This window comes from Triticum urartu, chromosome 2A (assembly GCF_056163025.1).
Source record: "Triticum urartu cultivar PI428250 chromosome 2A, HENAU_Tu73, whole genome shotgun sequence".
Classification (NCBI taxonomy): Eukaryota; Viridiplantae; Streptophyta; class Magnoliopsida; order Poales; family Poaceae; genus Triticum; species Triticum urartu.
Genome location: NC_141874.1, coordinates 123,078,163 through 123,103,423, shown reverse-complemented (window position 1 = coordinate 123,103,423; position 25,261 = coordinate 123,078,163). Strand labels below are relative to the sequence as shown.

The 25,261-nt window shown below is 45.1% G+C and overlaps 2 protein-coding genes and 1 non-coding gene across 8 annotated transcripts; 2 read left to right on the top strand and 1 right to left on the bottom strand.

Moving 5' to 3' along the window:
- The first annotated feature begins 3,820 nt into the window (after positions 1 to 3,820).
- LOC125536198 (uncharacterized) lies at positions 3,821 to 11,016 on the top strand. Of its 3 annotated transcripts, none has more exons than XM_048699374.2 (7): positions 3,821 to 6,038; positions 8,298 to 8,350; positions 8,471 to 8,575; positions 9,184 to 9,371; positions 9,934 to 10,049; positions 10,151 to 10,314; positions 10,657 to 11,016. In XM_048699374.2, the coding sequence occupies exon 1, from the start codon at positions 3,857 to 3,859 to the stop codon at positions 5,909 to 5,911; it is 2,055 nt and encodes a 684-aa protein (XP_048555331.2). In that variant the 5' UTR covers positions 3,821 to 3,856; the 3' UTR covers positions 5,912 to 6,038; positions 8,298 to 8,350; positions 8,471 to 8,575; positions 9,184 to 9,371; positions 9,934 to 10,049; positions 10,151 to 10,314; positions 10,657 to 11,016. The 3 variants fall into 3 exon arrangements, with proteins under 3 accessions (XP_048555331.2, XP_048555330.2, XP_048555329.2); XM_048699373.2 differs by having other exon boundaries at positions 8,471 to 9,096; XM_048699372.2 differs by having other exon boundaries at positions 8,471 to 9,371.
- A 1,215-nt stretch (positions 11,017 to 12,231) lies between these two features.
- On the top strand, positions 12,232 to 12,319 carry TRNAM-CAU (transfer RNA methionine (anticodon CAU)). The gene is given in 2 exon segments: positions 12,232 to 12,269; positions 12,284 to 12,319. It is a non-coding gene; the product is annotated as a tRNA-Met (tRNA).
- A 2,106-nt stretch (positions 12,320 to 14,425) lies between these two features.
- Positions 14,426 to 18,348, bottom strand: LOC125536197 (uncharacterized). 4 transcript variants are annotated; one of them, XR_015615877.1, is made up of 6 exons: positions 17,803 to 18,348; positions 17,408 to 17,725; positions 15,290 to 15,410; positions 15,067 to 15,134; positions 14,822 to 14,979; positions 14,426 to 14,687 (listed from the first exon to the last, which is right to left on the bottom strand). XR_015615877.1 is itself a non-coding variant. In XM_048699369.2 (6 exons), exons 1-6 carry the CDS (start codon positions 18,175 to 18,177, stop codon positions 14,682 to 14,684), a joined length of 999 nt encoding a protein of 332 aa, XP_048555326.1. In that variant the 5' UTR covers positions 18,178 to 18,283; the 3' UTR covers positions 14,426 to 14,681. The 4 variants fall into 4 exon arrangements, 1 of the variants encoding a protein (XP_048555326.1); XR_007294933.2 differs by having other exon boundaries at positions 14,822 to 14,960; positions 17,803 to 18,346; XR_015615876.1 differs by having other exon boundaries at positions 15,318 to 15,410; positions 17,803 to 18,327.
- Positions 18,349 to 25,261: the final 6,913 nt, after the last annotated feature.

The window sequence follows — 25,261 nt, the reverse complement described above, 5'->3', positions numbered from 1 at the left end:
ACAACAACGGGTCGGACAACTCTGGCGACGAGCAGATTCGGCTTGATCCATATTGCATTTTTTGTCTACTACTTCCACGAGAAGAACGACAAGGGCGCCGGCAAGGACAAGGGCAGCCGTAGTAGCCGTAGTCCGTGAATGATCTTCTCCATAGCCAGTATGTAGGTAGAATATGTCAATTTTTGATAGTCCGATGGTATATCCTGGTGTACTAGCCGGACCATGTGTGTTGCATGGTTTACGTAGCGTTGCATGTCTATGTATGAATTAAATTTTTTTAATTGAGATGTCTGGTTGTGTGATTTTTTTAGGTGTGTCTCTGGACAGTGCCCGCGGACGTTTAGATGCCTAAATTAGGGCTGTAGGTGCTCTTAATTAATAATTAAGTTTGTCATGGCTCGACATAAAAGAGAATAAGAAAATGAGCAGCAGCATCTTTTGTTCTCTGAATCCCAACGAGCAGGTCGTCGTAATAGAAGAACACTAAATAAAGCGAAAGCACAAAGCAGCAAACAATAGTAAGCCGAAAACAATAGCTGCACAGGGACAAACAAACAGCAGACACATACATACAGGTCGTACCCTTTTTCTTTTTACATACCGTAGGCGAGTACGACAATGTAAAAAACGACTCATTTAAATCGTTCTCCGCATCAACGCTTTACACGTGCGGCGAATGTCAAAAACTAGTTTATTTAGCAGCAGCTTCCTCTTCAACAAAAATAATTAGCAGCAGCACACAACACAGCCAATTTAGTTTGACTGCTCTCTGCTGACGCTAATCCCAACTCCAATGCCACTAACCTCTGCTAGGACTAACCAATCATCATGGGTAGTACTCTCTCCGTCTGAAAATACTTGTCATAACAAATCTCGTCGCACCATCAGACACAAGGAAATAATCAGCTACTAGTAGTAAGAAAAGAAACTATGAACAGACAAATTACCGTGGGCTGAACTTCCACAAGCTCCCACGGTAATCTTTCAGCCCGACGGTTTCCTCTCGCCGCAACCAGCAGGCAAAGTTCAGCTCAACTTTTACCCGGACCAACGCAGCTCCGGTCCCCGCACGTCAGGCCAGGCCAGCAGCAAAGCTGCCGATCTACGACGGTATGTGGTTAGTGTCCGTGAATCGGCAGCGCAATGGTGCAGCAGGCTGCGAGGAAGGTGCGTAAAATCAGCCACGATGCAGCCCACATGTTTGAACTGAATTAGTACGACCTGACCCCATGTCCAGATGCATCTGTCGATATGCTTTCCGCTGCTAGAATATGCCGTCGACGTCTGAGGCCTTGTTCGCTAGCCAGAGCCACCTACCCCACCACCCTCGTCTCGCCTCCAACCTCTTTCGTCTGTTGGAGGAAGAGGGCTCGTCAATGGTACCGGCGTTGGTCAAGTATAGATGGCGATGTTTCATCACGCCTCAGGATTTTAAGCTAATGAACTGTTAATGCAAGCAATCAATCAATTAGGTTCACATGTTTGATAGTGAAGGCAGCTAGTTAAGGGGATAACTCCTTTGCTCAGTGCTCCACTAACTACTCACCTACATATTGTAATGTGCAGTTGTGGTGGTGCATATACTGAAATGAAATTAGGGCAACTCCACCGGTGGTTCACCAAAATGAATACACCAAATGTCTGCGGATGCGTTCGGATGTGTCCCCGGCCAATAGATGGAGGACCGGCCATCTAATCCCGTGCACCAAACTTTTTTTGTGCTAGTTCAAACGGAGAATTCAAAAAGACAAATGAAATCCATGCAAATTAGACGATATTTGTTAATATTTGTTACATTTACAATCAAAAGGATGGAATTTAACAAAATTCAACCAAACATAAGGAAATTTAAACTGAACCTAAATTAAGTTAAGCAAGGTACCAGACGGTGACCTTATAGTTGTAGGCATGGCCTCTGAGGCCACCGGCACCTCCGTCGTTGCCGCCGCCGTCATCCTTCCTTCGCAGCAACCCTCATTGACCGCCACTCGGCTGCCTTCGTCTGGCACGACAGACTCGGCTCGGCTGCACACCCGCCTGACAGTGACGGTCGACCGCAAACACACTCTTCCACTTGCCACTCGGCTCGGCGAGGGCACGTGCGGTGTGCTCGGATTCCTCTAGCCCCACTTTGAGGAGTTGGTCACTGATCCCTCGCAGATGGCGGGCGGACGTGTGCACGGTAGTTCTGGACCGATCCTCGACCCAAGCGAACGTGAGGTCCAGGTCGGCGTCTACCTGAGGTGGGAAACGCTCTTGACAATAAAGGCCCACCTGTCAAGGAAAGAGAGAGTGGAGGGATGTGAGTGAAAGGGTGTGGGGCAACCTAGCCCGACCGTTTTAGATCATACCACTTCGTTGTTTTACATGCAGAGATATGCTAGGCTCACGATAGTGTTTTCATAGTACTAGGTCAGATTAGGCCCAATAGGCTAGGATTATATTTCCTCGTTTTGTTGTTTCCTATGTTATTATTTACTAAAATGATTTTGATATTTAAAATATAAAACCGTCTCCTAAAAATCCAGAAACTTGCACACATACTGATAAAATATAGAGAATATATTTCCCTCTCCATATAAAATTTTCAAATAGTTTTTTAATCTTTTAAGGACATTATAATTTCCATAAAAATAGTATTATGGTTTTATAAATACCCAAAATGATTTCCGAATAAGAAAATATTTACATGCGCACTATTAGATACTCCCTCCGTCCCAAAATTCTTGTCTTAGATTTGTCTAAATACGGATGTATCTAATACTAAAACGTGACTTGATACATCCGTATCTAGAAAAATGTAAGACAAGAATTTTGGGACGGAGGGAGTATTTTTCAATGTTATCTTATGGAGAAGTCATATTATCTCCTCTCATTTTGTTACATGGTTAATTCAAAAATAATACTATTTAAATGGCATCTAAATGCAAATAAATCAAATAAACTCCATTTTTTCAATTGTCCACTTGGAGATTTATCTCTTTTCTGTAATTTGAATAGGAGCCATATCCAATTTAAAATCCAAATACCATATTTGAGAAAGTCATTTTATTGTTTTCTACCTTATTTACTGCAATCATTTTGATATTTAAAATATCAAACCATCTCCTAAAAATCCAGAAACTTGCACATATACTGATAAAATATAGAGTCTATTTCTCCATCCATATAAATTTTACAAATAGTTTTTTAAACCTTTCAAGGATGCTATAAATTTCTTAAAATAGTATTAGGGTCTTATAAATACTCAAAATTATGTTCAAATAACAAAATATTTATATGCTTACTATTAAATATTTTCAATGTTATTTTATGGAGAATTCATACTATCTCCTCTCATTTTTTATATGGTTAATTGGAAAAATATCTAAATGGCATCTAATTGCAAAATAGTCAAATAAACTCCATTTTTTTCAATTTTCCCTTTTGTGTGTCATTTTATACCATATTTGAGAAAGTCATATTATTCTAACTCATTTAAATATGGTTAATTTTTAGATATTAAATCCTTTTGAGCTTAAATAAATTCCCAAACCAAGAATTAATATTGTTGGATAGTTACGCCATTCCAATTTGGATGACATGGTTTGGAAAAGTTTTCACCAAGACTCAAAAAGTTTCTATTTATTCTGAAAATCAAAGCAACTCATTCAATATTACCTATTTATTTATTTAACATTCCAAAATTTGAAATCTTTTGGGATGTTACACTTAGGATCTGAATTTGAAAGGGTGGACGGCCCAAATGTGGGCACACCGAAAGCGTAAACACGCGGGGCGTGTCCACTTAACCTAACGTCTGGGCCTAGTAAGTGAAAAATAGTGATCCAATGGGTGGGTTTCCACGCAACCGGGTATGGCGGAACCCCCGCCCAAACTCCGGGCAGCCGCCGCGACGTCATGGCCGGAGCTGCTCGCGCCATTCGACCTCTCTCGCCTCCGAAGCACGCTCTCCTCCCGCCCGCTCACCCCGCACCGTCTCGGGCGCCTCCTCGCGCTGCCGCTGTCCCCGGCCACCTCCCTCCTCCTCCTCCAGTGGTACGCCGCCTCCCACCCCGTCCTCTCGTCGCACCCCCTCCGGCCCTTGCTCGCCGCCGCCGACGCAGACCCAGAGCGCGCGCTCTCCCTCCTTGAATCCCTCCCCTCCTCTCGCCACCCCCCTCTCCGGGAGACCCTCCTCATACCGCTCCTGCGCTCCTTGCGCCCTGGCCGCGCCCTCCACCTGCTCGACCAGTTGCCCAGCCGATTCGCCGTCTCGCCGTCCTTCCGCTCGTACAACACCGTCCTCGCGGCACTGGCCAGGGCGAACTGCCACGCCGATGTGCTCACGCTCTACCGCCGGATGGTCCACCGGGACCGCATCCCACCCACCACCTTCACCTTCGGTGTCGCTGCGCGCGCGCTCTGCCGCCTCGGGCGCGCTGATGAGGCGCTCGCGATGCTCCGCAGCATGGCGCGGCATGGGTGCGTGCCCGATGTGATGCTCTATCAGACGGTCATCCACGCTCTGTGTGCCCAGGGTGAGGTCGCCGAGGCTACCACGCTCCTCGACGAGATGTTCCTCATGGGGTGCTCTGCTGATGTCAACACGTTCAATGACATTGTGCACGGGCTATGCATGCTTGGGCGTCTCCGTGATGCTGCGAGGCTTGTGGACAGGATGATGATAAGAGGCTGCGTGCCAAACACCATGACATACGGGTTCCTTATCCAGGGCCTGTGCCGAGCAAGGCAGGTGGATGAGGCACGCACAATGCTCGGGAGGGTGCCAGAGTTGAATGTCGTGTTATTTAACACGGTGATTGGCGGGTGTCTTTTGGATGGGAAGCTAACAGAGGCGATGGAGCTGTATGAGATAATGGGATCAAAAGGCTGCCCACCAGATGCACACACTTACAGTATATTGATACATGGGCTTTGCAAGCTTGGGAGGCTTGGTTCGGCCATGCGGTTGCTTAGAGAGATGGAGGATAAGGGTTGTGCTCCAAACATAGTAACCTACACGATCTTGCTGCATGGTTTTTGCAGGAATGGCATGTGGGATGACATGAGAGCAACGCTGAAGGTAATGTTGGCAAATGGCTTGAGTCTGAATTTGCAAGGATACAATGGAATGATTTATGCTGTATGTAAGGAAGGCAGGATGGATGACGCGATGTCACTCATGCAAGAGATGAAGAGTGAAGGTTGCAAGCCTGATATCTGCACATATAATACAATAATTTATCATCTCTGCAACAATGGCCAGATCGAGGAGGCTGTGTATCTATTTGAAAATTTGGTTGACGAGGGTGTTGTTGCGAATAGAATAACTTATAATACACTCATTCATGCACTGTTGTGCAAAGGAAGTTTGCAGGATGCCATACGGCTTGCAAATGAAATGGTACTTCATGGTTGTTCACTTGATGTTGTTAGCTATAATGGTCTGATTAAAGCCCTGTGCAAAGATGGGAATGTGGATCGGAGCATGGTGTTGCTCGCGGAAATGATAGAAAAGGGAATTAAGCCAAATAACATTTCATACAACCTCTTGATTAGTGAGCTCTGCAAGACAAGAAGGGTGCGTGATGCACTAGAGCTCTCGAAGGAGATGTTAAACCAAGGGCTTAGTCCTGACATTGTCACATACAACACACTCATAAATGGATTGTGCAAAATGGGATGGATGCATGCTGCGCTGAATCTCCTAGAGAAGTTACATTCTGAAAATGTGCATGCAGATACTATTACATACAATATCCTCATTAGTTGGCACTGCAAAGCGAGATTGCTTGATGACGCTAATATGCTTCTAAACAGAGCAGTGACTGTTGGGATAACACCTAACGAGCGCACTTGGGGAATTATGGTGCAAAATTTTGTCAGACAGCCACTCAATTTTTTATCCGACGAGGTTGAAGGGCATTAATTTTCTTTTTGCCGTGTACTGTATGTTGGTTGTCATGGCTTTTGGAGTTTACTACAACTACAGATGTTGTAAAGATCAGAATGGGCAGCTCATGGTGTCCATCATAATGTTCACCATGCTTGACCTGGTATGTATGTTTCCTGTTGTAATTAGAAGTTTGTACCTTGTATCCATTGGCCTTTAGCATCACTTGGTTATTTTGTTGTACCACTAGTAAGCGTGCACGTGCAATGCATGTCTCGCTAGAAATCAATATTTGAATATATGAAGTTTACATTTTCAATTTACATATGGCGATATGTAATCTTATGTGTGCAGTGATTTACTGTACATTGCACGTACACTGCGAATTTAAATCTTGATGGGATATAGTACTTAACAGACTTGCCTAAAGCATATTGAGATTAAATCCGCCACCAGCATTCACAAGTCAAGAATCTTAATGAACACCCGTAACATTTCCCCCTTGCTGAGCCAATAAAATACCTATTTCAATCCAGACACCTCTATGGGGCATATCAGATCATCACAATGAGCAAAAGATGTACAGATAAGGTAGAATAAATCATTATATATTTCTCATAATATTACGACATCTACGGTTCACCATCATTTAGGTATTTAACTGTTGAGACTATCGCCGGTGTTGCCTGAAACACCACCTCCATAGCTCAGTATTCTCCTTGACACCGATCTGCCGGCCTAATCCTCTTCTTCCGCGTTGTTTAGCTCATAGAATACCGTTCCTCATTCCAGGCTACATGTTGGTTCTGATCAAAAGCAGTAATTAGAAAACAAATAATGTGAGCTCAAATACATGCTATAGAAAATATATTTCAGTTGCAGCTTATACAAAGAATATAGTAAGCGTGCACATGCAATGCACGTCTTGACTAATGTTACAACCAGATTTTCAAATTCACATGGATATAAAAGATACTCTGATAGCACTAAAAACATATTACAAAGCGACCTATAATTTAAATGATTTTCAAGCAACGCTATAATTTAGCATCATATGCATACAGTGAAGACACCTAATTATCTCAGTATGTCTTAATATACTAATCAATTCTTGTACAACATCAAGGATGCATGTTGTCTGTGGCTTCATTGTCAATGCAGTTGAGTATATGCACCAAAATCACTTTCTTACCTCACAACTATCCTCTTTGAGAACTATAGGTCGTTATCTTGAGAGTTTTCATGAGGTAGAATTCAAAAAGTTGCAATATTAAATACTCACCTTGCAAATTGGCTGGTTCAATTCTTTCTCGTTCCATGAGTGCATAAAACCAGAAGCAAAATAACTAGAGAGACATGCTACATTGGAAACTAACTGAAATCATGCACAGCTGATTTGCATGCTTGCTTGTCTGTGGCACATCTACTTAAAAAACGTGGCTTGTCTCAACAGACAAAAATGAGATCAAATATATCTTGGGATAAGTAAATAATTCAAGTCCGCATATGCTATAAAGGAACGAATCCGATCTATCTAAATTTTAACCTTAAAGGCTGCCAGCCAACCCGCCTCCATGGCGCTCCTCTTGATCGGGCGATTTCTGTCCGTTGGATCTGAGTAGATTTCCACCTTGGCTCCCCTTGGCCATCCGATTTTGACAGCTATTTTCACTTTTTTACGTGAGTATGACTGGTGAGCCTCTTCTTAGGTGGGGTCACATGAAGATGGGTGGGTGCTGCGATGTGAGGGTCTGATTGGTTATTCCTCCTGGAAAGCCCGTTGAGCACAACCGCACGAACCCTAGCCCCCAATCCACAACCGCCACACTCCTCCACCCTAAGTCATTCTCCCTTGTGAGCCTCCGCTCCAACTCCTCCCTCCCTCGTCTCTGCCTCTTCTCCGCTCCGAGCTCCTCTGACGCTTCCCAAGGTCATCGTCTGATGCCGCCCCTACCGATGAGATCCATTGCCTCTCGTCATCACCGCCTCCATTTCCCCATCCATCCGCACCCCGCTCGGCTACGGCGTCCACGATTTGTGGTGTCACGGGGCAGATGTGTGGTAGTGCGCGAAGGGAGGCCGGCCGCCGGCCGGCGTGGTGAGGATGCGTAAGTGGCGGGAGAAGGGGGAACGGCGTGGCGAGGACCACCGTGGCATCTTGTGCTGCTTGCTAGAAGCTGCAAGCCCTCATGTGATCTTGCTCGTCGTCTTCCCGTGCACAACATCCAGGTAGGCAATTAGCAACTCCACTTTTTATATATTTTTGGACTGTTCGATGGATTAATCTCGATTTGAGATGTTAATTGTGAATTTGTTCTTATGCTCATGAATATTTTGCAAATGGAAGAGGGGATTGTAAATCTGTCTTGTCTTGTAAAAGAATCATGTTCTCACCTGAATTGATAATGTGCTGCTTGTGTAGGTCCATCAATTTGTTAATCCAAGATTTGGCTCAGGAGAGTGCAGCATATGCAGGTTAGTATAATTTCTGGTCTACCTTGTCCATGAATCTGATGTCACTGAGTTTCTAAAAATTTCTGGATGGCTTGCTTCATTTCCATCATTAATCATAGTGAATGGTCTCCTTGCAAACAGGTAGACACGAAGACGGCGAGTCGGTGACCATGGTTGCTCTGTTGAGTTCAGGGGAGCAAATCAACCGAGGAACTCTGATCTTATGATTTTTAGAATGGTTTATGTGTAAGCCACAAATTTTCGTGCATCAAACTGTAAATCTTAACGAGGATATGTGTGCTATTTGTTAACCACATCATATTGAAGTTGGTAACTCAACATACCCACTGCATATTAGTACCCTAGTGAATGCCTGAAAATATTATCCATTCACCAAAAATATCACTGCGACTGAATACATGTTTCTGTACTAAGTATAGTTGTTTTCATGTCATCTAGATCGTACCAAATATAGTAACAATCAAATCTGCAATTCTGGGCAAGGTTAAATGCTACCCCCCCCCCCCCCCCCCCCCATTCCATAATATAAGACCGTGTGCCACAGGTATATTATGGGATGGAGGGAGTATTAAAAAACTAGTCTTGGTTTAGTATGGCAGTAATTGTTGGTCACAGCCATTAAAATGATTTATTAGTTCTATCAGGTTATTTAAACTGCGGCAAGGAATGAACATTACAGCTTATCTGCGTCATGACCCTCTCTGATTTTCGTTGATGTTGTTTCATTCCTTGTCCAAGTAATGCTTGTAAGTCTTTTGTCTGAATTGAAATATTACGTCATATCTGTATATTTTACCCCACATCATCTTCAAAAAGATGTTTCTTTTCCGCAGCCCAGAGAGAGCATTATTGTGGACGCCGGTGAGCATCCTTCTTCCTTCTGAATTATGTCTAATTGCCTCTGGTCATAAACAGCAAGCCACTGATGGAGGAGCCGTCCAGTTCATGCTGCGATTATTCAAGCTTTCCGTACTAAGAAAGCACTGACTGCCAGGAAAGGGAAGTGGACCGTGTGCCACAGGTATGGTTTAGCAGTTTGTCATGTGGTTCCTTCTTTGCAGTGTGTCGCTTCTTGTTTTTCGATGGTGTTCTGAATGCAGTTCTGCTTTGCACCAGAGCTCTTATTGACCAGTTAACTATTAGGATGATGTCATGATGATGCCTACCCTGCATCCGTGCATCGGGCCTTCTGCTCCATGGATCGGAAATGAGATCCTTCTGTGTTACGTTTCCTAAGATTATTTGCTACTTTACAGCACTGTATTTCCATTGTGGCTGGATCAGGCACTATCTGATACCATGTAATACATGCCTTGAAGCATCAACCTTTATGACATTTCGAGAATGGCAGAAACTCCCTTGTTAGATTTGCTAAGAAAGTATGCTACCATGTACTCCCTCCGTCCCATAATGTAAGACGTCTAGGATTGTGTGCTACCTACCCCCATTATAGGAACGTCTTACATTATGGGACGGAGGGAGTAGTATAGTATTTGCAGTTACTATGTGTGCCGTCTAGGATTGTGTGCTACTTACCCCCATTGTTTGTGTGAATACCTTGTTTCTGTATACATGCGTTGCAGGACATAGGTCCGCTTTTCACGCAAAAGGGCGCACCTGACCACCCAGGAGGCGCACAAAGGCACGCTGAAGCGAAATCATTCTCTTGTCGGCCCTGTAGCTTAGCAGATGTGTGCAGGTTTGCCTGTAATCTATATTTTGGTATTTCATTTAGCTAAGTTCAGCAAACACTTGTTTGTTTTCTTACATAACGACCGAAGCAAAATTATTCTCTCGCAGACTCTGTAGGCTACTGTTTAACTGTTATTGTTGTGGGAGCCATTGGCTATTTATGCATAAGATGGAAGGTGAAGTCGGATTTTTGTGACGGGAATTGGATTTTTTCCAGATGGCTTGCTCTTCGTGATGTGGTTGGTACTAATGAACTGATGGCAGGCATCAAGGTTGCATCTTAGCCACATTTCCCTTTCTATAGTTGCCATTTAGTTGATTAACATACATTGTACTATTTCAGTCAAGCATACTCTGGGTCAATAAATATTGAATCAGCTACTTTTTATATCCCTGGACTATAGTTATTAGATGCATCAGATGCCGTGCATGTCCCATCTTTTCCCATGGTGCAGTGAAAGGTTTTGCATTTAGTTGTAGTTCAGTACAGTAAAATGGTGTCCAGTTTTTTTGTCCTTCAAAAAATTAAATGATACTCCCTTTAGGACTGTTTGAGCTTGAGCACTATACAATGTGGATATGCTGATCGTTTCTTATGTTTTTAACATCTGTAGACAATGTGATGTCAATTCTGTATTCAATCCTTCACTTGAGTGAATTACTTGTATCGGGGGCTGCACTTTATTCTAGACAAAGAATGTGCAAATTATCAAGTGAAAATGAGTCATCAGATGTACTGTTGAAGGATGGATAACATGACAAGCGATCAAGTTCATGAAAGGAGTGGTCAATGTTGGTGCATATCTATATTTCTTTGATATCTGTTGATACTTATTAGGTTGGAAGTGCAAATTCTTGTGTGCTTTCTACAGACTGGGGAGCAATGTTGTTTTACTGGCATATTTTTATGATTTCAAAAAATGTTATAGACGATGGCCAATGCTGTTATGGGGTGCTTTTGAACCATGATTTCATTGTGTCATTCTTTGGTTCTGGTTATGAAGTGCATATTCAGATCATCCATTTGTAGTCAATTCAGAGCCATAATTGTCCATCAAAACCACTGAATGGAATGGATTCATAGGAATGCATGCATATATGTCAGGACCCGAGCTGTTTATCTCTGAAGAAACCGACACCTTTAATCTGTTTCAGATAAGTTTGAATTGATACCAGTTGGCGCGAAGCACTACGGGCCGTCCATCTATCATCCAACACCCTTCGCTCCTGCATACCGCTTCGCAGGAGAAGAACAGCAATACGGTGTTGATCCTTCATTGGACAGCTGAGGAGCACCTGCGAGTCGCTGTTTACTTTCCGGCAAAGGTCTACAGAGCCTTCGAGGGCATTCCGTTTTGTAAGGGGTAAACCCTAGCCGCTAGTGTTCCTGGTTGGCCCTTAGGTGAATCCGATCTCACACCAAATCTCTCGCAATCGAGCTCAAGTTTCCGTAAGTTTTGTTGATTCAGCGAGTGCTTGACTGAATTTAGTTCTTCAGACCACTCGGGTCTGACGTAGGAGTATATTGCTTAGAGTAACATGATAATGCAAATTAGTTTTAATATTATGGGAACATAAAACAAGGAAACATGTCATTTTGCACTATCATTGATCTTAGAAATATATATATTCCAGTTTTTGTAGATTACAGTTGCGTAGTATTTGTCCTTTTCACTTACTTCTTTATGCTAGTACATATTTTTGTGCTCCTAAACTGAAAATTTGGTCTTGGCATTGCACTTTGCTTTAGATGCGGCAAATTTTACTTCAGAAAAAGTGACGAGCAGGAAGTTAAGGAACACTTTTCGCAAAAAAAAAAACTAGTTAAGGAACAATAAACCCACAAGACAAGTACATTACACCCTATGATAGTTGATAAGATTCGTGAAGCTCAATGGTTTTTTATGGAAAAATAGAAGCGTCTAGAGTATAGCAGAAAAATAAGCAAGATTCACATTGGAAAGTTTTTCCTGTCGCATTGCGTCTAGAGTATACCAGGGAAATTAATTAATTTTGCCAGTTCTACGACCATTTGTGTTCTGCAATATATAAACTCGCGGATTCACATTGGAATTGTTGGGTTTGTTTCATCACAACCCAGAAAGAAGGAAAGATTCGGCTAAGTTTGGCTCTCTACAAGACTGCAGGAGTTTAGAATAAGTAGCTCTATACCTCAGCTTTTGCACAAAGGGGTGGTGGCGCAGTTGGCTAGCGCGTAGGTCTCATAGCTAAACGTGAGTGATCCTGAGGTCGAGAGTTCGAGCCTCTCTCACCCCATTCTTTTTTTTGAGGCATGTTTCATCTTTTTTTTGAGGCGTTTCGTATTTTTTCCTTTTTTTTGAGGCATGTTTCATATTTTTTCCAGCAGGGCAGAATTAGGCGTGCAAACAAGACAGGGCCCACAATACTGGGCCTTTTTCAGTTTTCTGTCCTCGTTTTTTGCTTTATTTTTGTAATTTTCTTTATACTTTAAACACTCTTCAAAATCACATTTGAAAAATATTACCCCATTCTTTTGCGTTTCGTATTTTTTCCTTTTTTTTGAGGCATGTTTCATCTTTTTTCCAGCAGGGCAGAATTAGGCGTGCAAACAAGACAGGGCCCACAATACTGGGCCTTTTTCAGTTTTCTGTCCTCGTTTTTTGCTTTATTTTTGTAATTTTCTTTATACTTTAAACACTCTTCAAAATCACATTTGAAAAATATTACCCCATTCTTTTGCGTTTCGTATTTTTTCCTTTTTTTTTGAGGCATGTTTCATCTTTTTTCCAGCAATGCAGAATTAGGCGTGCAAACAAGACAGGGCCCACAATACTGGGCCTTTTTCAGTTTTCTGTCCTCGTTTTTTGCTTTATTTTTGTAATTTTCTTTATACTTTAAACACTCTTCAAAATCACATTTGAAAAATATTACCCCATTCTTTTGCGTTTCGTATTTTTTCCTTTTTTTTTGAGGCATGTTTCATCTTTTTTCCAGCAGGGCAGAATTAGGCGTGCAAACAAGACAGGGCCCACAATACTGGGCCTTTTTCAGTTTTCTGTCCTCGTTTTTTGCTTTATTTTTGTAATTTTCTTTATACTTTAAACACTCTTCAAAATCACATTTGAAAAATATTACCCCATTCTTTGCGTTTCGTATTTTTTCCTTTTTTTTTGAGGCATGTTTCATCTTTTTTCCAGCAGGGCAGAATTAGGCGTGCAAACAAGACAGGGCCCACAATACTGGGCCTTTTTCAGTTTTCTGTCCTCGTTTTTTGCTTTATTTTTGTAATTTTCTTTATACTTTAAACACTCTTCAAAATCACATTTGAAAAATATTGAAAAAGTATTAAAAAATGTTGAATAAGTATTTGAATTTTTTTTCAATAAGTATTAAAAATGTTGAAAACGTAGTTGACAAATGATGAAGAAGTATTAAAAATTATTGAATGAGTATTTGAAATTTTTGGAACAAGTTTTTGAAAATGTTGAATAAGTATTAAAAATGTTGAACAAGTATTTAAAATATTAAATAAGTTTAAAAAACATTGAATGAGTATTTGAAAAATGTTGAACAAGTATTTGAACAATGTTGAATAAGTATTAAAATGTTGAACGAGTATTTTGAAAAATGTTGAAGAAGCGTTCAGACAATGTTGAACACGTATACAAATATTTTTGATCACTTATTAAAAAATGTTTTTGAAATATACGAAAATTTAGAGGAAAAACGAAAACAAACATAAGAAAGAACAAAAACAAAAAATGGAGAAGAAAAAAGAAACCAAAAAAAAGTGGAGAAGAAAAAAAAGAAAACCAAACAAAAATAGAATAATGAAAAAAGAACATAATAACCAAATAAAAAGAAAATGCAAAAATAAATGAAAGAAAAATGGAAAAGAAAAAGAAAAGAGGGAAAAATCCCGAAGAAAACGGCTGGAGTAGCCCCAATTATGATGCGCCCCTACTTTTTTTCATTGAATGAACTTGGGTGGAGTGGTTAGTGCGGCGTGCGTTCTTCTTGGAGACCCGGGTTTGATCCCTCTTTCTCGCATTTCTCTGCCTTTTTTACAACTGTGCGCGCGTGAATGGGCCGGCCCAATACGACGCAGGGGTGGGGAAACGCCGCTTCAGCGAGAGCTGCTACTTGTTGTATCGCTTAAGGCGATAAACAGTCACCGCGCGTTTCTCTGCCTTTTTTACGACTGTGCGTGCGTGAATGGGCCGTCCCAATACGACGCGAGGCGGGAAAACGCTTCAGCGAGAGCATCTCTTATTAAGGCGATAAATAGTCGCCGCGTGTTTCTCTTGCTCTTTCACTCAGTTCGTTCGCAACGGGATACTCGGATCGCAAGCTAACAGACAGTGGAAGTATCACTAAAAAAAATAAAAATGGCACTGGTCGTAACGGAAGCCACAGGGAAAACGATGCGACATTTCATCATCTCAACGGTAGCACAACGTGCTCTGGCAGGCATGCCAGTTCACATAACCGATGATTACACTGCTCAAGGCAACATACATCAGGTATTTTTCCACCGAGAACGGTGAAAACGCTGCGATCCCCCCTCTTCCTCCCCTCTTCCAGTGTCAGTTTTGACCGCAATGCCGATGCCCAGCGAAGAAGACACCATCCGCCGCTTCGATGAGAGCCACGCCTACTACACCTGCGAGACGAAGCGAAGGAGGATGAGATGAGACGACACGACACGACATGAAGGACATCGAGAATGCTACGATGTCACAGGAGATGGTTCACATAGACATGGTGGAAAGATGTCCTGAAAGCTGAGGCGCCTACCCTTTCGTCGTTTGAAGCTTCGGGGATCGGCTCTTGGAAAAACTCGATGATGCTCTTGCACACCTCTGCAGGCTTCTCGAGATTGACTGCGTGCCCAGCGTTGTGTATGACTGCCAACCGAGAGTTCCCATCCAGATGCCTGCCAATTTGTTCACATGCTGGCAGAGGTGGTTAGTTTCGAGTTTCAAGGGATGCCGGCACCGCAAACTCGTGTGGTCGAAATGTTTATCAAAAGGTCTTCTAACCTCTTCAATCTGTGAGCCAATTCCATCGGGAACACCTTATCTTGCTCCCCCCAAATTATCAGCGTCTTCTGCATTAAGCCGGAGCGCCAAAGCAGTACAATGTTAAACAGACCACATAAACAAGTCTCATAGGATTGTATATATCAACTCATGACCATCACAAGCATGCGCTAGTAGGCCTTCCGGCCTTCAACTATGAGAGCAGAATTTTGCAAGAAACTACCTGAGAGCAGAATTTTGCAAGAAACTACCTGACGTAGTTTTGGAAGAGTCGAAATTTGCCTCCCACTAATCAAAGCGTGTAGTAGCTCAGTCTTCTCCTGGATATGGTCTGAGCCCATCACCTGATGCAGTAGACAAAGGAAAGGGTCCACAATTTAGATGGGAAAATACAAATTCTTTGTTAAGGTAAATACTCTGAAGAAGCAAACGCCCTTTTCGAGATAATCTTGGAACATTATTTAACACTTCAATTTGTGATCTAATGTAAGAGGAAGAGAGCACCGAAAGCACAGATCATTTCATGATTGAAACTGAATAAGAACAGGAGCAATGCTTGTCACATCACTCATAGCATATTCCAACCCCCATGATGTTCTAAAGGATTGTGAGCACCAGTTTTTTAATTTCAAAAGCTCACTTAAGCATATGAGATTCTTATCACAAACTGAGATCACATTTTTTTAAACGGTTGGATTGCTAACATTTCTAGGACCAAAACCTGCTTTTGAGTTCTGATCTGAATCTTAGATACTAATGTATTCCAAAAGAATACCAATTTTAATGGCTGTAGTGTTCTATGAGTAAGTGGGAGCATTGTTCCAAAAGGCTCAAAGCTCATCTCCATAATTTGGCTTGTCTTTTCTCTTTCACTTTCCACACCCTTTAGATCCAGCAGTTCAGTACTTTCACAAACTACATACGTGCATGAACCATGAACCATCCTTTTAATGGGTGACTGCTAAAGCTAAAGCACTTTTTTCCAACCAATAATATTTTTGTTGTCTCAAACAATGTAGTCCACCTGGTATTTACCACACACCACCATTGAGAAGACAATCGTTGTTTTTCTTCTTTTCAAACTCATATTAGCCAACATTCTTGAGAAGCAAATGATATTGTCAATATAAACCAGTCAAAGGAACCGCAACGAAAAGGGTATATTATTATCTCAATGTTATCACTTGCCAACGAATATTTTATTTTTAATATATCCAATTCCATCCTTTTGTGTTACTATTTTGAAGGAAATGTCACACCTATCTGAGAAACAACTGATTGAATCTGAACTGCAACTCCAACCGATTTCCAGCATGCAAGTTAGTAAAGTCATTATCCTTGGCATTTAGTGCTGTAACAGTCAATTTATTTGTAGGACGTCAAACACTGAAGGAACATACTATGCGAATTAATTCATAGTGCCAACTATACACTACAAATATGAAGGTAAGTATAGAAATACTACATGGGTGAGCAAAGAAATCATGTATGTTGTCACTAATTTACTATGGGCCCTCCACATGCAACTGTCTGGGTGACCATGCCTCTGAGTCAACAGCATCATATAGCATATGTAAAACATATGCACCAGGACAAACAAAAACAGTGATGTGCTACTAAGCCGCTGACACGTGTGAACATTTTGAGGCTTTGCCGGCTCCAGCAAATCTATGGCGCTCATTACATCAGCCACGTAGTGGATTCAGTGAGTTGCTTTCAACCACAACAAACAGACAACAGTGCAAAAAATATCCCCTCCCCTCCATATGTCACCTCAGTACACCTCTCTCTCGAAGCATCCTGACAAATTTTGTGCAAAAACTGGATGGCAAACAACTGCACAAATGTTACCACTTTACTTAGGTTTTAATTTGTGGCAATGTTTGATTTGCAGATCAAATTGGCTCGAGAACGGAGATGGATGTGCAATCACAAACTCACAATCAGTAATCAACCAATTAAACTAACATGAATAGTATGTGCCTATTAGGATCCTGCATTTCAAGTGTAGACCATTCTGACAGAGGCTTCAAGTGTAGACCACTTCAACAAACTAAGTTGCCTGTTGGATGTTCAGGTTCCACATATTAAGTCAAGTTGCCTGCACCACCACGTGCAAAGTACAATCTTCGATGTGAAAAATGAAACACAATTCAGACCCAACTGCTGCCCAATATCACATAAGGGAACATCATTCTCTAGTCTAGAGGTGCCTTGATGTTCCCTCTCCTGTGATTTTATAATCTTATATCTGACGTTCTATACTAGCGCAGTTCGATAAATAAATATATTATAAATTTCAAACCAATTCAACCAAAAATTGATGGGAGCGGCAATTAACCTTAATGTAGTCCCAAAGGAAGCACGACGGCATGATGATCGGCGGTCGCACGAATGTGAGCCTGACCAGGCGCCGCACCTCCTCCGGCCGCCGTGGCACCAGCAGCGCTGCCGCCTCATCGACCGCGGCCACCGGGAACAGACCCTCCGCGAGGTCCTTCTCCTCCAGGCAAACGCCGGCGCACACCAGAGTCACCCTCTCCACCGCGTCCGGGTACATCGCCGCCATCCTGTACCCCACGAACCCTCCATAACTCACCCCAACCAGCCCAAACTTGGTCACCCCGATCGCCTCCAGCGCCGTCTTGATCGACCACGCCTGACACAAGCAGAGAGGTGTCAAGGATGCAGGGGTTGACGACTGACAGATCGGGCCCGGGCCTCGGCGAGACGGACCTGGAATGTGTCGGAGCGATCGGGGAGGCGGGTGGAGGAGTTGCCGAAGAAGACGAGGTCGGGGACGATGGGGTCGAAGCCGGCGGCGATGAGGGGGCGGAGGTAGGGGTACCACTGCCACGTGGCGGAGGCGCCGAAGCCGTGGAGGAGGACCAGGGGGTTGCGTGGCGGCCTGGCTGGGACCCACATGTGGACGGTGGTGACGGGGTCCGCCGAGTCGGAGATGGAGACCGGGCGCGCCGAGTCGGGGAGCTGGATGGAGACCGGGCGGAGGCCGGCGGCGAGGAAGCGGCGGTTGAAGCAGCGGTCCCGCGCCGCCGCGAAGCTGAAGAAGCGGCTGACCTTGCCGGCGATGGACTGCGGCGGGGGAGGCATTGCTGGCGACCGCCGGAGATCGCCGGCGCGGGGGTCTCCGGCGATCGCCGGCGAGTGTGGAGGATCCGGGCGGAGAGGGGCTGGCGCGGCGGGGAGGGGGAGCGGCGGTGGGGGAGGCCAAGACGAGGGCGAGCGAGGTTAAATTTGGGTTTTTGCTAAGTTTGGGGTTTTGGTTTGCTTGGTTGCGGCGGTGGGACGATTGGAGAACCATCAACTTTGCTTTCTTTTTCATAGCGGGGAGGGATTAAAAGGGTGAAGCGGATGCTAAATTTCGGAGCGTCACGGGCGGGGGAAGAACCGTGAGGCTGAGCTGAACATGTCGGCCCACTCTGGTGCTGGTGCCTGCCCGATGCAGCGAGACTAGTATAGCATTTCGCCCTGCCCGACGCGATGCGTTGCGTATGACTCTTCTGCCGAGCGGTCTCGAATCCTGGGATGCATATGCCTTTCTGCTTTGTGCTTTCTCCCAGCCCCCAACGTGTGGGCTTAATCGAATCCAATGGAGGCGATTGCATTTTTTGTGGCGAAGGTTTCACCCGTGAAATGCCTCTTGATTCATAAGGCTAGTCATAGTGGGAGCAACTTAGATAATAACATAGCGCACTTCAATTTTTTTTCCTTATATGGCATTTAGTTAATGAGGAGAGAGGTGTTTAGAGTAACATAATATGTTACTGTAACATAGCGCTTCCCGAGAAAAGATGAGTCTATAAACTAATAAATGAAGCCATTTATGACACCATTACTATGTTACTTTGCACTATGGAGGTAGTAACTTAGACTAGTATCATATGCATGACACTAGTATAAGTTACTCCCCACTACGACCAGCCTAAAAGCAACTCCAATGTGGCGACCCATTCCGTCTGCTTGCGTCCGTTTAGGTCGGCGCGGTGCGCGTCCGCTTGGTGTCCACTTGGCAATCCATTTTCGACCCAATTTTGAGCCGGATTTGCATCGGCGCGGACACGAGACGGACACGCGCGCCTACTCCTCTTCCCGGGCCCGTCGGTCGATGGCGGTCACCACCATTTCCCCCCATTTCGCTCAAAAACACTCCCGCCCGCGTGTGCTCCCGCCCCACACCCGCCATGGACGACGACCCCGACCTCGCCGCCGTCGCCGGCCTCACCTCCCTCGCCTCGTCCGACATGACCGCCCCCTCCGGCAAAGGCAAGCCTCGTGCCCCGCGCAAGGCCGCCGCCGGGCTCAAGCCAAAGAAGGCGTTGACGCCCGAACAACGGGTAAGGGAGTCGGCCAAGAGAAAAAGCCGGAGGCATGCCGCAGACGTGAGGGATGAAGCCGTCGCGGCTGCCGCCGTCGATGCCGCCGTGCAGCAGGAGGTCACCAACGCCCGCGTCGCGGCGGCAACGAGGGAGGCGCTCCACATGCTAGGGTTAAATCCTAGCCAGCACGGGCTCGTCAACGCCGCCGTCGCCGCGGCCAGCACCGGCTCATCGGCGTTCCCTCGGATGGTGTTGCCCGACTCACCCCGCGTCGGCTTGCAACCCGATGCCCGCCTTCCACGTGTACCCACATGCCTCCCGCCTCTCCGAGGAGTGCTCGCCCGACGTGAGTGTCGTCGCGCCTTACACGCCCGCGCCCGGTGGCCGGTGGCTCGTCATCCAGAGGTGCGAGGAAACGCGCGAGGCAGATGCCGGCCGGCGTGCTCCCGGACGCCCGCAACCTGTTCGAGGGAATGTTGTCCACCGTCGACGAGGACTACATGCAGAACCTCATCTTTGAGGCGGTGCGTCGGCCGCTGGCTACGATCCCGACGAGACACAAAGCCAGGACGGCCACGGGGCGTTCACGCCGGCCGCTGGTTATGATCCCGATCAGGCGGCCTTCATGCGTGATCAGGTCGACATGGACCTGGACGGCTTCCCACTCGACCACGAGTTCCCGAAGGACTAAGTGCAAGAGGAAGAGGATGAGTGCGACATCGAAGTGGAGCCTTTGTTCGAGGATGAGCTTGCCAACCAAGCCGCCCGTCCTAAGCCAAAGCGCAAGAGCAAGCACACGAAGGCATACACGGCTGCCGAGGACAAGCTTCTTTGCGAGTGTTGTTGAGACATTGGACAAGACCCCAAGACAAGCATCGAACAAAAGCATTCAACCTTTTGGATTCGTGTCCACCAGGAGTTTCATGAGCGCAATAAGTTCCTGCCTTACCAAATTGTGAGCACGCGCGGGTGGGTGTCCATTTCCAAGCGATGGAGGGTAATCCAACAAGAGTGCAACAAGTTTTGTGCCACTCTTGAGAGCGTCAAGGCCCGCCCCGTGAGCAGCATCGGCATGCAAGACATGATATGCTAGCAAGCTGCCCTCTTTTGTGTCATCAAGTTCATGCTTGCGTGTTCATTTGCATACCATTTGCCCATATGCTTGCATGGAAACATTTTGGAGGCATTTCAAGTTTTGGAGGCATTCAAGGCCCAACACAATGGCAAGTGCTTCAACCTCTCCCATCGATTTTGGGTCATCAAGGACGAGGAGAAATTCAAGGCGCAATATGCTGCCCTCAAGTCGCGTGGGAGGAAGCAAGCCGTGGAGGAGGTTGGGGACGGGGAGCCGGCACGGCCGCGAGGGAAGACCAACTCCAAGAAGGAGGACAAGCGGGATGCGACATCCAACGCCTTGATCGCAAGCGTGGAGGGCATGATGAACAAGGACTCAAGGAAGGAGGAGCGCCGGCGTTTCAAAGAAGAGCAAATGAACGCTTTCGTGGAGATCCAAAGGAGGAGGCTTGAGATGGACGCGGAGAAGCAAGCCAAGATGCTTGAGCTGGAGGCGGAGAAGTAAGCCAAGATGCTAGAGATCGAGGCCGCCAACGCCAAGACCAAGGCAAAAGAAATAGCTCTCGCGAGCATGATGCCCGGGGTGGAGATCATGAAGGTGGATCTCAACACCGTGTCGCCGAGGAAGAGGCCATGGTTCGAGAAGATGCAGGCTGACATGCTCAAGTTCGCCGACGGGTGATCTCGTGGCCGCGAGTGCCTTCCTTTTTTGTATGCCGGCTTGTGTGCTGGCATGACCACGGGGCCGCGATGGCGTGGTCGAACTCAAGTCCCACCCCTTTTTTGTGCGCTGGCATGTGTGCCGGCCGCTGGCGAGTGCACCAGCGCGAACTGTGTGGTGATATTTTTTGAAGTCGTCAATGTATGCCGGCGCTGGCATGGTGCCGGCATGAGACATGGCCGTTGACACGATCTATGCGCCGCGGGACTTTTAAAATTTGAGTGCGGAATGAAAATGGGTCGGCGCGTTGGGCAGGCGGCCGACCCAAATGCTAAACAGGGCGGATGTCAGGCGGGCGGCCGACCCAAACGAACAAAAAGTGGACAAAATCGTCGTCCGTTTGGGTCGGCCTGTTGGAGTTGCTCTAAATTCGCAGGTGATATTGAAGGAAATATGCCCTAGAGGCAATAATAAAGTTGTTATATATATATATATATTTCCTTATATCATGATAAATGCTTATTATTCATGCTAGAATTGTATTAACCGGAAACTTAGTACATGTGTGAATACATAGACAAACAGAGTGTCACTAGTATGCCTCTACTTGACTAGATCGTTAATCAAAGATGGTTAAGTTTCCTAGCCATGGACAAGAGTTGTCATTTGATGAACGGGATCACATCATTAGAGAATGATGTGATTGACTTGACCCATCCGTTAGCTTAGCACTATGATCGTTTAGTTTATTGCTATTGCTTTCTCCATGACTTATACATGTTCCTATGACTATGAGATTGTGCAACTCCCGAATACCGAAGGAACACTTAGTGTGCTATCAAACGTCACAACGTAACCGGGTGACTATAAAGATGCTCTACAGGTGTCTTCGATGGTGTTTGTTGAGTTGGCATAGATCGAGATTAGGATTTGTCACTCCGATTGTCGGAGAGGTATCTCTGGGCCCTCTCGGTAATGCACATCGCTATAAGCCTTGCAAGAAATGTGACTAATTAGTTAGTTGCGGGATGTTGCATTACAGAACGAGTAAAGAGACTTGCCAGTAACGAGATTGGACTAGGTATTGAGATACCGACGATCGAATCTCGGGCAAGTAACATATCGATGACAAAGGGAACAACGTATGTTGTTATGCGGTTTGACCAATAAAGATCTTCGTAGAATATGTAGGAACCAATATGAGCATCCAGGTTCCGCTATTGGTTATTGACCGAAAGTGAGTCTCGGTCATGTCTACATAGTTCTCGAACCCTTAGGGTCCGCACGCTTAACGTTCGATGACGATCGGTATTATGAGTTTATGTGTTTTGATGTACCGAAGGTAGTTCGGAGTCCCGGATGTGATCACAGACATGACGAGGAGTCTCAAAATGCTTGAGACATAAAGATCAATATATTGAAAGGCTATGTTTGGACATCGAAATGGTTCCGTATGAGTTCGGGCATTTACCGGAGTACCGTCGGGTTACCGAAACCCCCCGGGGAGCCAATGGGCCTTATTGGGCCTTAGTGGAAGAGAGGAGGAGGCGGCCAGGTGGAGGGCGCGCCCCCCAAGCCCAATCCGAATTGGGTGGGGGGCTGGCCCCCCTTTCCATCCCTCTCTCTCCCACTTCCTTCTTCTCGTACTCCAACTAGGGAATGGGAGGGACCTACTCCTACTGGGAGTAGGACCCCCCTTGGGCGCGCCATAGAGAGGGCCGACCCTCCACTCCTTTATATACGGGGGAGGGGGCATCCCATAGACACACAAGTTGATTGTTTAGCCGTGTGCGGTGCCCCCCTCCACAGAATTCCACCTCGGTCATATCGTTGTAGTGCTTAGGCGAAGCCCTGCGTCGGTAACTTCATCATCACCGTCATCACACCGTCGTGCTGACGAAACTCTCCCTCGGCCTCAATTGGATCAAGAGTACGAGGGACGTCACCGAGCTGAACGTGTGCAGATCGCAGAGGTGCCGTGCATTCGGTACTTGATCGGTTGGATCGCGAAGACATTCGACTACATCAACCGCATTTCATAATGCTTCCGCTTTCGGTCTATGGGGGTACGTAGACATACTCTTCCCCTCTCGTTGCTATGCATCTCCTAGATAGATCTTGCGTGATCGTAGGATTTTTTTGAAATACTACGTTCCCCAACATTGGCATCCGAGCCAGGTCTATGCGTAGATGTTATATTCACGAGTACAACACAAAGGAGTTGTGGGCGTGAGTATATACATATTTCTTGCCGTCACTAGTTGATTCTTGATTCAGCGGTATTGTTGGATGAAGACCAACATCACACATACGCTTACGCGAGACTGGTTCTACCGACGTGCTTCGCACATAGGTGGCTAGTGGGTGTCTGTTTCTCCAACTTTAGTTGAATCGGATTCAATGAACAGGGTTCTTTCTGAAGATCAAAAAGCAATCACTATACCGCGTTGTGGTTTTTGATGCGTAGGTAAGAACGGTTCTTGCTAAACCCGTAGCAGCCACGTAAAACTTGCAACACCAAAGTAGAGGACGTCTAACTTGTTTTTGCAGGGCATGTTGTGATGTGATATGGTCAAGACATGATTATATAAATTGTTGTATGAGATGATCATGTTTTGTAACACAGTTATCGGCAACTGGCAGGAGCCATATGGTTGTCGCTTTATTGTATGAAATGCAATCGCCATGTAATTGCTTTACTTTATCACTAAGCGGTAGCGATAGTCGTAGAAGCAATAGTTGGCGAGACGACAACGATGCTACGATGGAGATCAAGGTGTCAAGCTGGTGACGATGGTGATCATGACGGTGCTTTGGAGATGGAGATCAAAGGCACAAGATGATGATGGCCATATCATATCACTTATATTGATTGCATGTGATGTTTATCCTTTATGCATCTTATTTTTCTTAGTACGGCGGTAGCATTATAAGATGATCTCTCACTAAATTTCAAGGTATAAGTGTTCTCCCTGAGTATGCACCGTTGCTACAGTTCTTTGTGCCGAGACACCACATGATGATCGGGTGTGATGAGCTCTACGTTCACATACAATGGGTGCAAGCCAGTTTTGCACAAGCAGAATACTCGGGTTAAACTTGACGAGCCTAGCATATGCAGATATGGCCTCGGAACACTGAGACCGAAAGGTCAAGCGTGAATCATATAGTAGATATGATCAACATAGTGATGTTCACCATTGAAAACTACTCCATCTCACGTGATGATCAGACATGGTTTAGTTGATATGGATCACGTGATCACTTAGATGATTAGAGGGATGTCTATCTAAGTGGGATTTCTTAAGTAATATGATTAAATGAACTTTAATTTATCATGAACTTAGTACCTGATATTATTTTGCATGTCTATAGATAAATGGCCAGTGTTGTTGTTCCATTGAATTTTAATGCGTTTCTAGAGAAAGCTAAGTTGAAATATGATGGTAGCAATTACCCGGACTGGGTCCGTAACTTGAGGATTATCCTCGTTGCTGCATAGAAGAATTACGTCGTGGAAGCACCGCTGGGTGACAAGCCTGATGCAGATGCTGCTGACAACGTTAAGAATGTCTGGCAGAGCAAAGCCGATGACTACTCGATAGTTTAGTGTGCCATGCTTTACGGCTTAGAACTAGGACTTCGATGACGTTTTGAACGTCATGGAGCATATGAGATGTTCCAGGAGTTGAAGTTAATATTTCAAGCAAATGCCCGGATTGAGAGATATGAAGTCTCCAATAAGTTCTACAGCTGCAAGATGGAGGAGAATAGTTCTGTCAGTGAACATATACTCAGAATGTCTAGCTACCACAACCACTTGACTCAACTGGGAGTTAATCTTCCTGATGATAGTGTCATTGACATAGTTCTTCAATCACTGCCACCAAGCTACAAGAGCTTTGTGATGAACTATAATATGCAAGGGATGGATAAGACAATTCCTGAGCTATTCGCAATGCTAAAGGCTGCGGAGGTAGAAATCAAGAAGGAGCATCAAGTGTTGATAGTCAACAAGACCACCAGTTTCAAGAAGAAGGGCAAAGGGAAGAAGGGGAACTTCAAGAAGAATAGCAAGCAAGTTGCTGCTCAAGTGAAGAAGCCCAAGTCTGGACCTAAGCCT

Coding starts and splice junctions, on each gene's coding strand:
- LOC125536198 (XM_048699374.2), top strand. CDS start 3,857: ATGGCGGAACCCCCGCCCAAACTCCGGGCAGCCGCCGCGACGTCATGG.
- LOC125536197 (XM_048699369.2), bottom strand. CDS start 18,177: ATGCCTCCCCCGCCGCAGTCCATCGCCGGCAAGGTCAGCCGCTTCTTC. Junction 15,411..17,407: donor TCCTTTGGGACTACATTAAG/GTTAATTGCCGC, acceptor CTACTGCATCAG/GTGATGGGCTCAGACCATAT. Junction 14,961..15,066: donor TTGGCTCACAGATTGAAGAG/GTTAGAAGACCT, acceptor ACAAATTGGCAG/GCATCTGGATGGGAACTCTC.